Source organism: Callospermophilus lateralis, chromosome 1 (assembly GCF_048772815.1).
Source record: "Callospermophilus lateralis isolate mCalLat2 chromosome 1, mCalLat2.hap1, whole genome shotgun sequence".
Classification (NCBI taxonomy): Eukaryota; Metazoa; Chordata; class Mammalia; order Rodentia; family Sciuridae; genus Callospermophilus; species Callospermophilus lateralis.
Genome location: NC_135305.1, coordinates 192,491,663 through 192,505,978, shown reverse-complemented (window position 1 = coordinate 192,505,978; position 14,316 = coordinate 192,491,663). Strand labels below are relative to the sequence as shown.

General features: G+C 33.2%; 1 protein-coding gene across 1 annotated transcript in view; it reads right to left on the bottom strand.

Moving 5' to 3' along the window:
* Window positions 1–14,316, bottom strand: part of Zcwpw2 (zinc finger CW-type and PWWP domain containing 2) — a 140,234-nt gene that overhangs the window by 24,251 nt on the left and 101,667 nt on the right. Inside the window, exon 5 of the mRNA XM_076843076.1 lies at window positions 5,550–5,596. Coding sequence (XP_076699191.1) covers window positions 5,550–5,596 — 47 coding nt within the window. The remainder of the gene's footprint in view (window positions 1–5,549; window positions 5,597–14,316) is intronic.

Sequence of the window (14,316 nt, the reverse complement as noted above, 5' to 3'; positions counted from 1 at the left end):
TGATATAATAAATAAAAACATTAAAAATATTGTAATCAACAATTAAAATTATGAAAATAAATAGAGAAATATACAGAAAAATATAGAAATGACTATACATAAATATATTAAGTTAAATTGGTTTAATTCAGATGGTGATTTTTGGAAAAATGAAATTATGTCACTTACAGGAAAATGGATGTAACTTGAGAATATTGTATTAAGAGAAATAAGCCAAATTCAGAAGGTCAATGGTCATATACTTTGTCTCCTATGTGGAAGCTAGAGAGGAAATGGGAAAGAAAGGTGGTGGTGGTAGTAGTAGCTCATGAAAATTGAGGGGAGATCAGTACAGGAAAGATATCAGTGGGAGGGCAGATGGAAGGACAAGGGTAAATACTTGGAATGATATTGGTCAAATTGTATTGCTATAATCTGTGTGCATATACTAATATGTAACAATAAATCTTACCATTGTATAAGACTATAACCAATAAAATATGGGAAGAAAAGATTGTGGCTTTTAAGTGATTCTAAAATTCTGGACTTCAAATATTATGTTATCGTATTAGAAAAAATATTAAAATTGGGACCTACTTACAAAAAAGGCTTTTACCCAATCCTGTTAGAACTATGATACTATTATATTTAGTTTGGGTTTTGTTTGTTTATTTTTTACAAGTCAAACAGACAGCTTTATTTGATTGTTATTATTTTTGTGGTGTTGGGGATTAAACTCAGGGCGTTAGGCATGCTAGGCAAAGCACTCTACCACTGAGCTATCTCTAGCCCTATGATACTATCATAAATCTGAGAATGTTTAATTTTCCTAAAACTTCCTAATTCTTCCTCAGTGGAAATTAGAGAGGATAGTACTAGCATTTATTAAATAAGCACCTATTATTATAATATAGAAACTATGTTACTATAATTGCTTTGTATATTAGATTTTTATAAAACTATACAAAGGGATTATAAATACATATATATGTAATCTGTGTATGTACTCAACCATATTCCAACATTTAAAACAGGTAGCACCATCACCTACCCTATCTTTGTTGCTTCAGCACTACTGGTTTATTCTTTAGTTCTAGGCCCAGTTATCTCATATATTTATTGTGAATATTAACCTTGGTGTGCGCAGGTCCCTTGACACTCTTAAAGTACTTGCTGAGCTGTTATACTTTATAGTTTATGGGATATTGGAGTAGGGAAGGACTTGGAGGTGATCTAGACCTACCCCTTGTACTTAATCAAATGGAACTCGAGAAATTAGACTGGCTCACTCAGACTCTTTTTCTTTCAGACTACTGCCATGGGGGCAGAATTGATCAGTAAGGTGCACCTACACTATTCAGCTCATCATATGTGCTAAGTGAGATGAACTGGAGGAATGGCAAGTGGCTTGTTGCTAGATGTAGAAGCATCCTTCCTAGTGGGCACTTAGTAATGATATCTTGATGGCAATATTCTTATGTCTTGGTTCAAATAAGTTGCTGCAAATACTACTAAAACTTAACATAGGCCAATACATAGCATAACATATCTCTCAAGGTCCTCTCAAGGGAGGCAGGATGACATGGAGATTGGCTTTGATCTAGTCATCCCTCTTTGGGAATTATCCTGCAGAAATAATAGCATGCACATGCACACGTTTATTAAAGCATTACTTGTGGCAGAAACATTCCATAATACCAATTTGAAAATACCATGTTCATCAACATAGGACTTGTTGACTAAAAACCTGGGTATATCTGCTGTGGTATGTTATGCAGAAGGCTAAAACCAGGTCTATATCTGTTAGTTTAAGTATAGTCATGTGCTACATAACCAAGGAAAACTAATAAAGTTAAATAGTAGTATCTGAAGAATAATATATAGAGCAAATTCCTGAATTTCTTTTACTGTAATTGACCCTTCATATGAAGATGATAATAATGTCTGCTCTTCCTTTTTCCAAGGGTCTAAATTGAAAGACATGTTTGGAATGCTTTGTTATCTGAAAATGCTATACAGATGAAGACATATTTTTAACTAGGACTGTGTCCATTTGTAAGTTCAAAGTTAGACTCCAAAAGAAGGGTACTACAGTGACTTAGAAAACAAAGAACAGTTAAAGCATGCTGTGTTATGGAATCATCAAAACTAGATCCTATTCTGGCTCTGACACTTCTCTGTTAGCCACCTTAAATACCCTTATGGCAACTTAAATACCTAAGAACAACTGATAAAATCTATTTCTCTTTAATATTGTAAGGGTAAATACAATAGTATGTTAGTATTTTTAACCCTATAATGTCCCTTTTAATAAGAAATGGAATATTTCAGAGTATTTGTTATCTTGAAATGAAACTCATAGCTCTCTAATGGTAACCCAGTATCTAGGCTTCTCTTCTTCCTGTTAGCAACAGAATCTCTCCCACAAGCTGGCCCACTGGAAGCTCTATTCTCCTTCTTCCACTTGCTATTGGATATGACCATATATTACTAAATTTAGGCCAATAGGAAGTGACATGTACAGCATCAAGTTCATGTTTTCTTCTTCAGCTAATTGTTCGTACTTCTCTTCCAGTTTATTTTTCTTCCATGAGTAAGAATGTAAATGTGATGTGACAGTATATGCAACCTTTGACCATATAAAACCACACCCTAGGAAACTTGCCAGTCTGAATGGTTTTATAGGGCAAGGTCTCCTCTCAAAGTGGACCAGCAGCCTATCTTTGGTCAGATACATGATAAAGAAATAAACTTTTATTTTGCATGACTCACTGTAAATTGGAGTTTCCTTATTGCAGAATTATAGTTTGTACCCTACTTAATATAGTTGGTGACATAAACTATTTCAAAAAATTATAACTAATTTAAAAGTGACATACTTATGATGAACTATATTTCCATATGTATATGCTTTAGAACAACTATATTTGAAGACATAAGCAATAAGAAATACTAGTTATCCCTATCATTAATAAGTTTGGATATAATGTAATAATATTAACAAAGCCATTCTGTGTAAGATTTATAGAAAAATGTACTAACAGAAGTAATCATAGCTATAAGAATAGAAACCACTATTAAGTAATAGCAGATTAAATATTTATATATGACAGAGGAGAAAAGAAAGTAGTATTAATGGAATAGAAATAGCTTCCAAAGTAAATTGCATATTATCCAACTATCAAGATAAGAAAATGTGATAATCTCACAAATGAACTGAGCAACAGAATTCCTTATGGGGAAAATAATTTTCTGGACTATGACATGGGATGACCTACTAACAAAATATCTCAGAAAATAAATCTTTCTTGAAAATTCTACAACATGAAGGGCACACATTATCTCCAGTACTTGAAATAACTTGACCATAACTTTCAAAGGGTAGGGAAGAATATCTTAATGATAATTTGGAACAAGAAGATGTAACAAAGAATTGTAAGGTAGAATTTTGTGGATAATATCAAAGTAAGAGTGAAAAACAATAGGCTATCCCAAAGCAATCTTAGTGTGTAATTTTTATACCATATATTTCTTATCATTATGCTAAAGCAGTTAGAAGAGTTATAAAGCCTAGCAATACTATATTTCCAAATATTTATCTTTTCAGATTCAATGAAATCAATGTATTTTATCCATTCTGTTAACTTACTAATAATATTTGTTTTTCGGACTATTAAAAAGCATCTTGCATTTGTAAATGCTTTCCATGGTTTCTCAGTAACTGCATTCCTGGTTTTAAAGCTAAATATATATTCAGAAATGATACAATATGTTGAGTAGAAATTAAGTCATTATTCAGTAAGTTCAAGAGCAACAAGTTTATTTCATATCAGCTTCCCTCTCCATAAAAAGTCTTCTGAAAAACTCCTTGAATTTTTGCTTAACATATCATGTTTCAGTATTATTTTGTATTAAATCACTATATTATTTTGTAGTTGGTTTAGTGCAGCTGAACATTCAAAAGAAATTTCAAATGTTGTATAGTTGTTACACAGTTCTCTTCTTTTGCATTTTAGTTTATCTAGTGTCCCTAGCCCTTGCCTAATAAAATTCCTTGCATTCCCTGTATTTCCTAAAATTACAATAACCCAAAGCCTTGCTACAAATTCCTGAAATGTCTCATAGGCAGTATCTCTTAAACTACCAGTGTAAAGAACCAGTTTTTCATCCTTGTCTGAGATCTATACTTTTATAAAATGAAAAAGTTTATTTTATAAAATGAAAGTGAGTTTCTGGGGAAAATGTAAAATAAAAACAATAATATATAAACATTACCTCCATTTTATTATTAGATTCAATAGACAAAAATTAATCGGACAAGTTACAAAATAAATCCCTAAATGTCCCACTTTCTGTACTTAACTGCATACCACACTTTGAATGACACTTTCCTAGGAACAGTAGTGTACTTTTTGAGAAGAATTGGTAAAAATAAAGCAATATAAAAAAATATTTAAAAAGTTTGTTATTACAATCACTATATTTTTTATGCTAAATATCCTTTAGCAGAGATTGAAATTAATAGTTCTATCCATGGTAACACTGCAACACTACCTCACTACCTCTGCCAAATCTCCAGATATACATAAAAGTTCTATTCTCTCTTTTTTTCATAAAGGATAACTGTGTCTTTTGTGAGATAGAATTCTTTCCTGTAAAGGAGTATCAACATTATTTAGCCAGTTAAATGTCCAGATTCCTTTTACAAACCAAAAAAGCAAAATAATAATAAGATATGATTTCTAAAAGGACTACTAAAAAGTATTATCATACTATCAAAAGGATATTCATCCCATTGCCCAGGCATCTCTAAATTCATGCCTAATAATCTTCTCTGTTACTTCATGTTACATTTGACCGTCCCTGGGTCTGTCATGCCTGAACACCATCACTCAACGTACTGCCCAGCACAATTCCTTTTCTTGTGACTCTAATATATGTTCAGAAGAATTAGTTTAAGGCATCAACTCCTTTTTTCCCCCCAGAAGTGTCCTGTAAGAGCATGGTCACTGGAGAAGAATGTCAAGGTTTATGCTATCCCAATCATATTTTTGAAAGTAGAATTAGTCATTTTTCTAATGTTTAGAAAAATATGTTAAATTTTTTAAAACTCTTTAAAAATTCCATCAATTTTATAACTTTTCATTAAAAAGTTTTTGTGTTCTGAAGATTTGTTCAAATACCTAATGTTCTGCTCCAGTTACATTTAAAGTAAAATCCATATTAAGATGAGAACTTTAATTTCCCCATGAGATTCCTTGCACACCTTATAGTAACATGATAAGCAAGAAAAAATATTTTAGTATATATGAGTATGTATATAAAATGTAATTTAAAGAAAAGTAATTGTTTACTTATAAGTCTAATTTCTAATTCTTTAATGCTAATATAAGCAACCACAAATATTAATTTAATAGTGTCAGTCTAAGAAAAACATATACTCAACAAATATTTACAAGAAAAAATAGAATATATATAATTATTTTTAAATCATTTAATATTTTTTAAATAGTATTAGTCAAACAGAATTTAAAGCTTATTTATTTTATACTAATAAAACATGATCTTACCCTTTTCTTGGCCACCACAGAAACTTTGGCATCTGCTTTGGATTTATCTGTAAGATAATAAAACGTGGCTGCTTCAAAAAAGTACCTATGCTCCTGTTCTGATAAACACAGTGTTACGCAGAATTTTCTACTTTCTAATACTGTAACAACAATACTTTGTTTTCAGTCCTTTAAATTAAAATGCTAATAAATTCACTAAGTAACTCACATGTAATAATACTAGAGATTCATACACTTATTTGAAAAACCCTCTCCCTTTAATTTTATTGGTTAATTGGACTTCCTCATATTAGCGTTAAGTATAGCTGATTTCTAAGTTCTTGTCTGTCTCTGTGCAGTATATAGGATATATAGGATCTAGAATTAAATCCCAGCTACCTCCACTTGTAGATCTACTATATGCTGGACATGGGGTAAGAACTTCATATAAATGGCACTTTATGTAATCCACATGAGAACTTTGTAAGGCATGCAGTCATCCTTACTTTACGTCTAAGGGAACTGATCAGTTTGATACAAAGCTACATTAAATAATCTGCCTAAGGTATTGCAGCTGGACCAGACCTATTCTGACTACAAACCCCTAATCATCCCAGGATGTCTGCTGCCTTCATTTGGGGCCAAAGAGGTGCCAATAGTGCCTCAGAAAAGAGTCGAAAACAATGGTGACTATGGAGCCTGTGTGGGACAGACACCCACCAGAACCTAGCCTCTGTGGCAGGACTGTCCCTTTTACCAGCAGAATATAGCGGGGGGTCAAGCCCTGTGGCCCAGATCTACCCTCACTGGACTGTGTGGGACCCAGGCTCACAATAGGCCTGGTCCACCCTCAAAGTGAAGCAGACACCAGCCAGAGCCCAGGCTCTGGCACAGGACCGCCCCTTCCGACCAGCAGACTACCAGGGGAGTTCAAGCCCAAAGGTCCAGATCCACTCAGGCCAACTTGTGCAGGACCCAGGTCCAGGATGCAGTAGCATACATTGAGGGACACCAGCAGGGTCTGGAAGCCCAACATCAAGGTGAAGTAAAGACAGTCTGCATGGGTACTGCAAGAATATAGGGAAGAAACTGTAATATCTGAGATTCACACTGCAAGAAAGGAAGATACATGGACCAGACAACATGAAAAAACAAGGGAGGAAAGTTCCCCAAACAAATAAGACACTATAATAACAGAACCCATGGATAGCAAAGTTGATGAAATGTCAGAGAAGGAGTTCAGAAGGTTCATAATTAAAGATTTGTGAATTAAAGAATGACCTAAATGAGCAAATACAGGCAAAAACTGATCACTCCAACAATGAGATAAGAGAGCAAATACAGGTAGCAAAAGATTACTTCGAGAGAGAGAGAGACTCTGAAAAAAAATACTCAGAAATCTTTGAAATGGAGGATACACACTAGACCACTTGGAAGAAAGAATGTCAGATAATGAAGACAAAATATACAATCTGTAAAATAAAGTTGATCATACAGTGAAGATAGTAAAAAACCATGAACAGAACATTCAAGAATTATGGGACAACATCAAAAGACCAAATCTAAGAGTTATTGGGATGGAGGAAGGCACAGAGTGTTGGGAGTCGCCCCGGCTCCAAAGACTAACTTTTCCATCCCCCAAGAAGAACCGTCCAATGGTGAGCCCTGCTGGCTCACATGATCCTGTCATCCAATGGTGAGCCCTGCTGGCTCACATGATCCTTATCCACCAATCATACCAGCCCTGCTGGCTCACATGATCCTTACCTACCAATCAGAAAGCACCCCATGCTAACTGTCAAACCATTCTGTCGTAACTGTCAAATTGCCCCCGGCTCTATAAATATGTAGAGCTGTTCCTCAATAAACGGGTATTTTCTCCAACGGCAAGCCTTGCTAGTTCTTTCACAGAGTTTCAAACCAAAGGAATGTACAATCTCTTCAATGAGATAATATCAGAAAATTTCCCAAACATGAAGAACAGATTGGAAAACCAAATACAAAGGGCTTACAGAACATCAAATGTACAAAATTACAACAGATCTACACCAAGTCACATTATAATGAAAATGCTTAGCATACAGAATAAGGATAGAATCTTAAAAGCTGCAAGAGAGAGGAATCAGACCACATATGGGGGAGACTAATTCGTATATCAGCAGATTTTTCAACCTAAATCCTCAAAGCCAGGAGATCATGGAACAACATATACCTAAACTCTTAAAGAAAATGGATGCCAATCAAGAATCTTATATCCAGCAAAACTAAGCGTTAGATTTGATGATGAAATAACAACCTTCCATGATAAACAAAAGTTAAAAGAATTTACAACTAAAAGGCTGCACTACAGAACATCCTCAGCAAAATATTCCAAGAAAAGGAAATAAAAAACAATGTTGAAAATCAGCAGAGGCAGGTATTACACTAAAGAAAAATCTAACTAGAAGAGAAAACAAGTCACATAAAATACCAAAAATACACAAAAATGGCTGGGAATACAAATCATGTCTCAATAATAACCCTGAATGCTAATGGACTAAACTCACCAATCAAAAGACATAGACTAGCAGATTGGATCAAAAAAAGACCCAACAATCTGCTGCCTCCAAGAGACTCATCACATAAAAAAAGATATCTATAGACTTAAGGTGAATGGTTGGGAAAAATCATACCACCCACCACATGGACTGTGGAAGCAAGCAGGGGGTTCCATCCTCACATCAAATACAGTAGACTTCAAACTAAAGTCAATCAAAAAGGATAAAGAAGGACACTACATACTGTTCAAGGGAACCATACACAAACAAGACTTAAAAATTATAAATATATATGCCCCAAACAATGGAGCATTTATATTCATCAAACAAACTCTTCTCAAGTTCAAGAGTCAAATAGACCACAACACAGTAATTTTGGGTGACTTTAACACACCTCTTTTGTCACTAGATAGATCTTCCAAACAAAAGCTGAACAAAGAAATTCTAGAACGCAATAATACAATCAATAACTTAGAACTGACATATATAGAATATTTCATCCTTCAATGAGAGAATACACTTTCTTTTCAGCATCACATGGATCCTTCTCTAAAATAGACCATATACAATGCCACAAAGCAACTCTTAGCAAATATACAAAATAGAGAAACTACCCTGCATTCTATCAGATCATAATGAAATAAAATTTGAAATTAATGATAAAGTAAGAAATAAAATCCACTCCAACACCTGGAGACTAAATAATATGCTACTGAATGAGCAATGGGCTGCAGAAGACATCAAGGGCAAGATTAAAAAATTTTTAGAGGTGAATGAGAACATAGATACAACATATCAAAATCTCTGGGACACTATGAAAACAGTTCTAAGAGGAAAGTTCACTGTATGGAGTTCATTCCTTAAAAGAAAAAAAAAGTCAACAAATAAATGACTTAATATCACATCTCAAAGCCCAAGAAAAAAGCAGCAGAACACAGGAACTAATTAAAATCAGAGCTGAAATCAATGAAGTTGAAACAAAAGAAACAACTGAAAAATCTGACAAAACAAAAGTTGGTTCTTTGAAAAAATAAATAAAATTGGCGGGCCCTTAGCCATGCTAATGAAAAGAAGGAGAGAGAAAAATCACTAACATACGTAACAGAAAAGGAAATATCACAACAAACACTACAGAACTACAGAAGATAATTAGAAATTATTTTAAAAACTTGTACTCCAATAAAATAGAAAATATTGAAGGCATCGACAAATTTCTAGAGTCATATAATTTGCCCAAATTGAATCAGGATGATATACACAATTTAAACAGATCAATTTCAAGTGATGAAATAGCAGATGCCATCAAAAGTCTACCAACCAAGAAAAGCCCAGGTCCGGATGGATACACAGCCAAGTTCTACAAGATCTTTAAAGAAGACCTACTACCAATACTCTTCAATTTATTTCAGGAAATAGAAAAAGAGGCAGCACTTCCAAACTCATTCTATAAGGCCAATATCACCCTGATTCCAAAACCAGGCAACAATATATCAAAAAAAGAAAACTTCAGACCAATATCTCTAATGAACATAGATGCAAAAATTCTCAATAAAATTCTAGCAAATCTAATACAAAAAAATATATCAAAAAGATTGTGCACCAAGATCAAGTGGGATTCATCCCAGGGATACAAGTTTGGTTCAACATAAAGAAATCAATAAATATAATTCATCACATCAATAGACTTAAAAATAAGAGCCATATGATCATCTCAATAGATGCAGAAAAGCATTTGACAAAATACAGCATCCCTTTATGTTCAAAACACCAGAAAAATAAGGCATAACAGGAACATATCTCAACATCATAAAGACTATCTATGCTAAGTCCCAGGCCAACATCATTCTAAATGGAGAGAAACTGAAGACATTCCCTCTAAAAACTGTTAAAAAAAAAAAAACCAGGGATACCCTCTTTTACCACTTCTATTTAACATAGTTCTTGAAACACTGGCTAGAGCAATTAGACAGACGAAAGAAATTAAAGAGATACACATAGAAAAGAACTCAAATTGGCACTATTTGCTGATGATATGATTCTATACCTAGAAGACCCTAAAAGTTCCACCATTAAACTTCTAGAACTAGTAAATGAATTCAGCAAAGTAGCAGGATATAAAGTCAACAACCCATAAATCAAAAGAATTTCTGTATATTAGTGACAAATCCTCAGAAAGGGAAACGAAAAAAACTACCCCATTTATAATAGCCTCAAAAAAGATAAAATACTTGGGAATCAACTTAATGAAAATGAAAGATCTACATAATGAAAATTACAGAACCCTAAATAAAGAAGTCAAAGAAGACCTTAGAAGAGACAAAGAGCCAACTTTCCCTTGGATAGGCAGATTAATATTATCAAAATGACCATACTTCCAAAAGCACTATACAGATTTAATGCAGTTCTGATCAAAATCCCAATGGCATTCCTCATAGAAATAGAAAAAGCAACTATGAAATTCATCTGGAAAAATAAGAGATCCAAAATAGCTAAAGTAAACCTTAGCAGGAAGAATGAAGCAGGTGGCATCACTGTACCAGAATTTAAACTGTATTACAGAGCAGTAGTAACAAAAACAGCATGTTATTGGCACCAAAACAGACTGGTAGACCACTGGTACAGAATAGAGTTCACAGAGACTAACCCACAAAATCACAATTATCTTATATTAGACAAAGGTGCCAAAAACATGCATTGCAGAAAAGATAGCCTCTTCAACAAATGGTGCTGGGAAAACTGGAAATCCATATACAACAAATTGAAACTATACTCCTATCTCTCATCATGCACAAAACTCAACTCAAAATGGATCAAGGATTAGGAATAAAACCAGAGACCTTGTGTCTAATAGAAAAAAAAGTAGGCCCTAATCTCCATCATGTGGGATGAGGCCCCAATTTCCTTAATAAGACTCCTGTAGTGCAAGAATTAAAATAACAAATCAATAAATGGGATGGATTCAAACTAAAAAGTTTTTTCTCAGCAAAATAATCTGTGAGGTGAATAGAGAGCCTACATCTTGGGAGCAAATCTTTACACCTGACACAACAGAGCACTAATCTCTAGGGTATATAAAGAACTCAAAAAGCTAAGCACCAAAAACAAATAACCCAATCAATAATTGAACAAAGGACTTGAACAAACACTTCTCAGAAGAGGATATACAATCAATCAACAAATATATGAAAAAACGTTCATATCACTAGCAGTTAGAGAAATTCAAATCAAAACCACTCTAAAATTTTACCTCACTCCAGTCAGAATGGCAGCCACCATTTGACCCAGCTATCCCTCTCCTCGGTCTATACACAAAGGACTTAAAAACAGCACACTACAGGGACACAGCTACATTAATGTTTATAGCAGCACAATTCACAATAGCTAAACTATGAAAAGAACGTATATGCCCTTCAAAAGATGAGTGGATTAAAAAAATGTGGCATACGTACACAATAGAATATTACTAAGCAATAAAAGAGAATAAAATTATGGCATTTGAAGGTAAATGGATGGCATTAGAGAAGATAATGCTAAGTGAAGTTTAGCCAATTCCAGAAAAACAAATGACGAATGTTCTCTCTGATATAAAGAGACTGATTCATATGGGGTAAGGAGGGGGAGCAAGGGAGGAACAGGTGAACTCTAGATAGGGCAGAGGGATGGGAGGGGAAGGGAGAGGGCAAGGGGTTAGAAAGAATGGTGAAATGTGATGGACATCATTATCCAAAGTACGTGTATAAAGACACGAATTGGTGTGAATATACTTTGCATACAATCAGAGAAAAGAAAAATTGTGCTCTATATGTGTAATAAGAATTGTAATGCATTACACTATCATATATAAATAAATTGATAAAAAAGAATGGGGACTATCAATTCTTTTTTAATGCTACTATTACTAAAACGAGAATAATTAGTAACAAAATTGATTATAGAAAATTATTCCAGGATATTATTTTGGTATGTTCAATATATGTGTGCTCATATTTTAGCAAAAACTATTTGGTATCAAACATGAAAATCCACCAAAGCTGTTAATCATATTCATAGTTACAACTGTCACACATAAACACTCCTTCTACATATCTAAATATATGCTTGAGATGATCTTTCCTCTTGAAATACCTGTTCTCCCCACAGATGAAAGTACAAGACCATCCACCATTAGAGATGATTCCTCCATCTAAGAAACATCTTCACTTCTTTTGCAAATTCATAGTCCTCTTAAGCTATGGAAATTTCTTCCTCATATTATTGTTACTTTTGCATACATCTAAGAATTCTGCAAGACTAGATTATTTCTCAAAAGTAGGGACAAAATTTTAAATGCAGTGGGTACTTAATATAATTTATAACAAGTATACATGCATTTTATTCAAAATCTTACATCAATCTGAAATATACATTTTACCCAACAAGTTAATGAAATTTATTAACATAAACTAAGCATTTACTTAATATAAGCTACAAGATATAAGACAACATATATATATTCTTAGACCCTCAGTTTATTGATAAACTAGAGGTATAACTATTACCTCATTGATATATTGGGAGATTTAAATAATAAAATTCATGTTAAAAAAGTTCCCAAAATAATTTCTGAAAAATAATAGACAATCAACTGTTTACTTCCATTTTAAATAAGATACTATGGATACGTAGGTGTGTATGTATGAAGGTAGATTTTAAAGTTTGGAATAGTAGGAAAAATAGTATAATATATTTCACTGTTGAATCATCTTTTTTAGGTTAATCCACTATCCTTTTATTTAATTATTTCAGTCTTTTAAACAAAACTGGATAGATTAATGAGTAATAATAAAATAGAAAAATATTTTAAGATATAAGAAAAAATTAGGCAAAATCCCACAATATATTCTAGTTTTATAAAAGGGATCAGTGATGCCAGGTGAAGTAGTGCATGCCTATAATCCCAGTGACTTGTGAATCACAAAGTTTTAAGACAGCCTAAGAAACTTACTGAGACCCTTTCTCAGAACAAAAAAATAAAAGACTGTGGATGTAGCTCAGTACTAATGCACACTTGGGTTCAATTCCCACTACCAATAAAGAAAAAACAACAGTGGATCTTATTATAATTAAAGATAGAAATATCAATCCTGACAAATAATTAAAACTGAGAAAAGCAACTCAAAAAATAAAATGGGATTCAATCAATTCTGTTAGCATACAGAGAGTTAATAAAAACATAATAGACATTTGCTATATTTCCTCTCAAAATATAGTCATTCTTAGGGAAATTTTCTAATACAGAGATAGAGAAGATTGAGAAGAGAAATATCCAGAATGTCGTTCAAGTAACTTTTATGTTCAATAGCTGTAGAATCATCTCCCAATAACAGGAAAACGTCTTGGGAAGCATCAATCACAGTGATTTTCAAACACCAAAGGGAAATTCTTAAATAATACTTGAAACATCATGACCATTAGTGATTTCTCTACTAATAACAGGAGGTCAGTGTTCAACTTCAGCAATATTAACCACTTTCTAAGTGCCAAATTTTCTCTAGTGTTAAAGATTTTCTTCAGAAATCTCTGTATGTAAAGAGTAAAAAACAGTTGACATGCAATGTAGATTTGGATAATGAAGAGTATCTATTCCAAGTCATATTTTTGAAGTACAAAAGAGGAACAGCAGGTAGTAAATAAAAATATTCTAAATGAATAGAGGAAATGATGCTTTGGGTCCCAAAATTGATGGTAATTTAAAAAACATTACAACCATATTAGAGAGGAATATAAATGGAAACATAATTCAATGGCTTCTCCCCCATCCCCATATATATTTTTTTAAAACATGTCCATTGATAGCCTCTGAAAAACTATTAGTTTGTGCTTTAAATGTGACAGCTTAGATTACTTTCTTAAATAGGTAGAAGACAGTCCAGCTGCTGGTATGTTTTAACAACTTTAACATGTTGGGATGAAGTAGAAGTTGCTACTTCATCCCAACATGTTAAAAGCTGAACATACTGAAAAATTAACAATTCTTAGATCCCTCTGAGTAGTAAAATGACTTTACTTCATATAGCACACCTGTCCTACAAAATTTGGAGAAATACACAAATACAGAGAATCAATACTTACTTGAGATCTCCATGGAAACTGTACAACGATAGGAAAACTTAAACTTGAACTGATATATTGCTGGAAGCTCAGTATGGACAAACCTGAATGATAAAAACCCCAGGGAGACCCAGTCATGAAAAATAGGGGGAGAGTTTGGA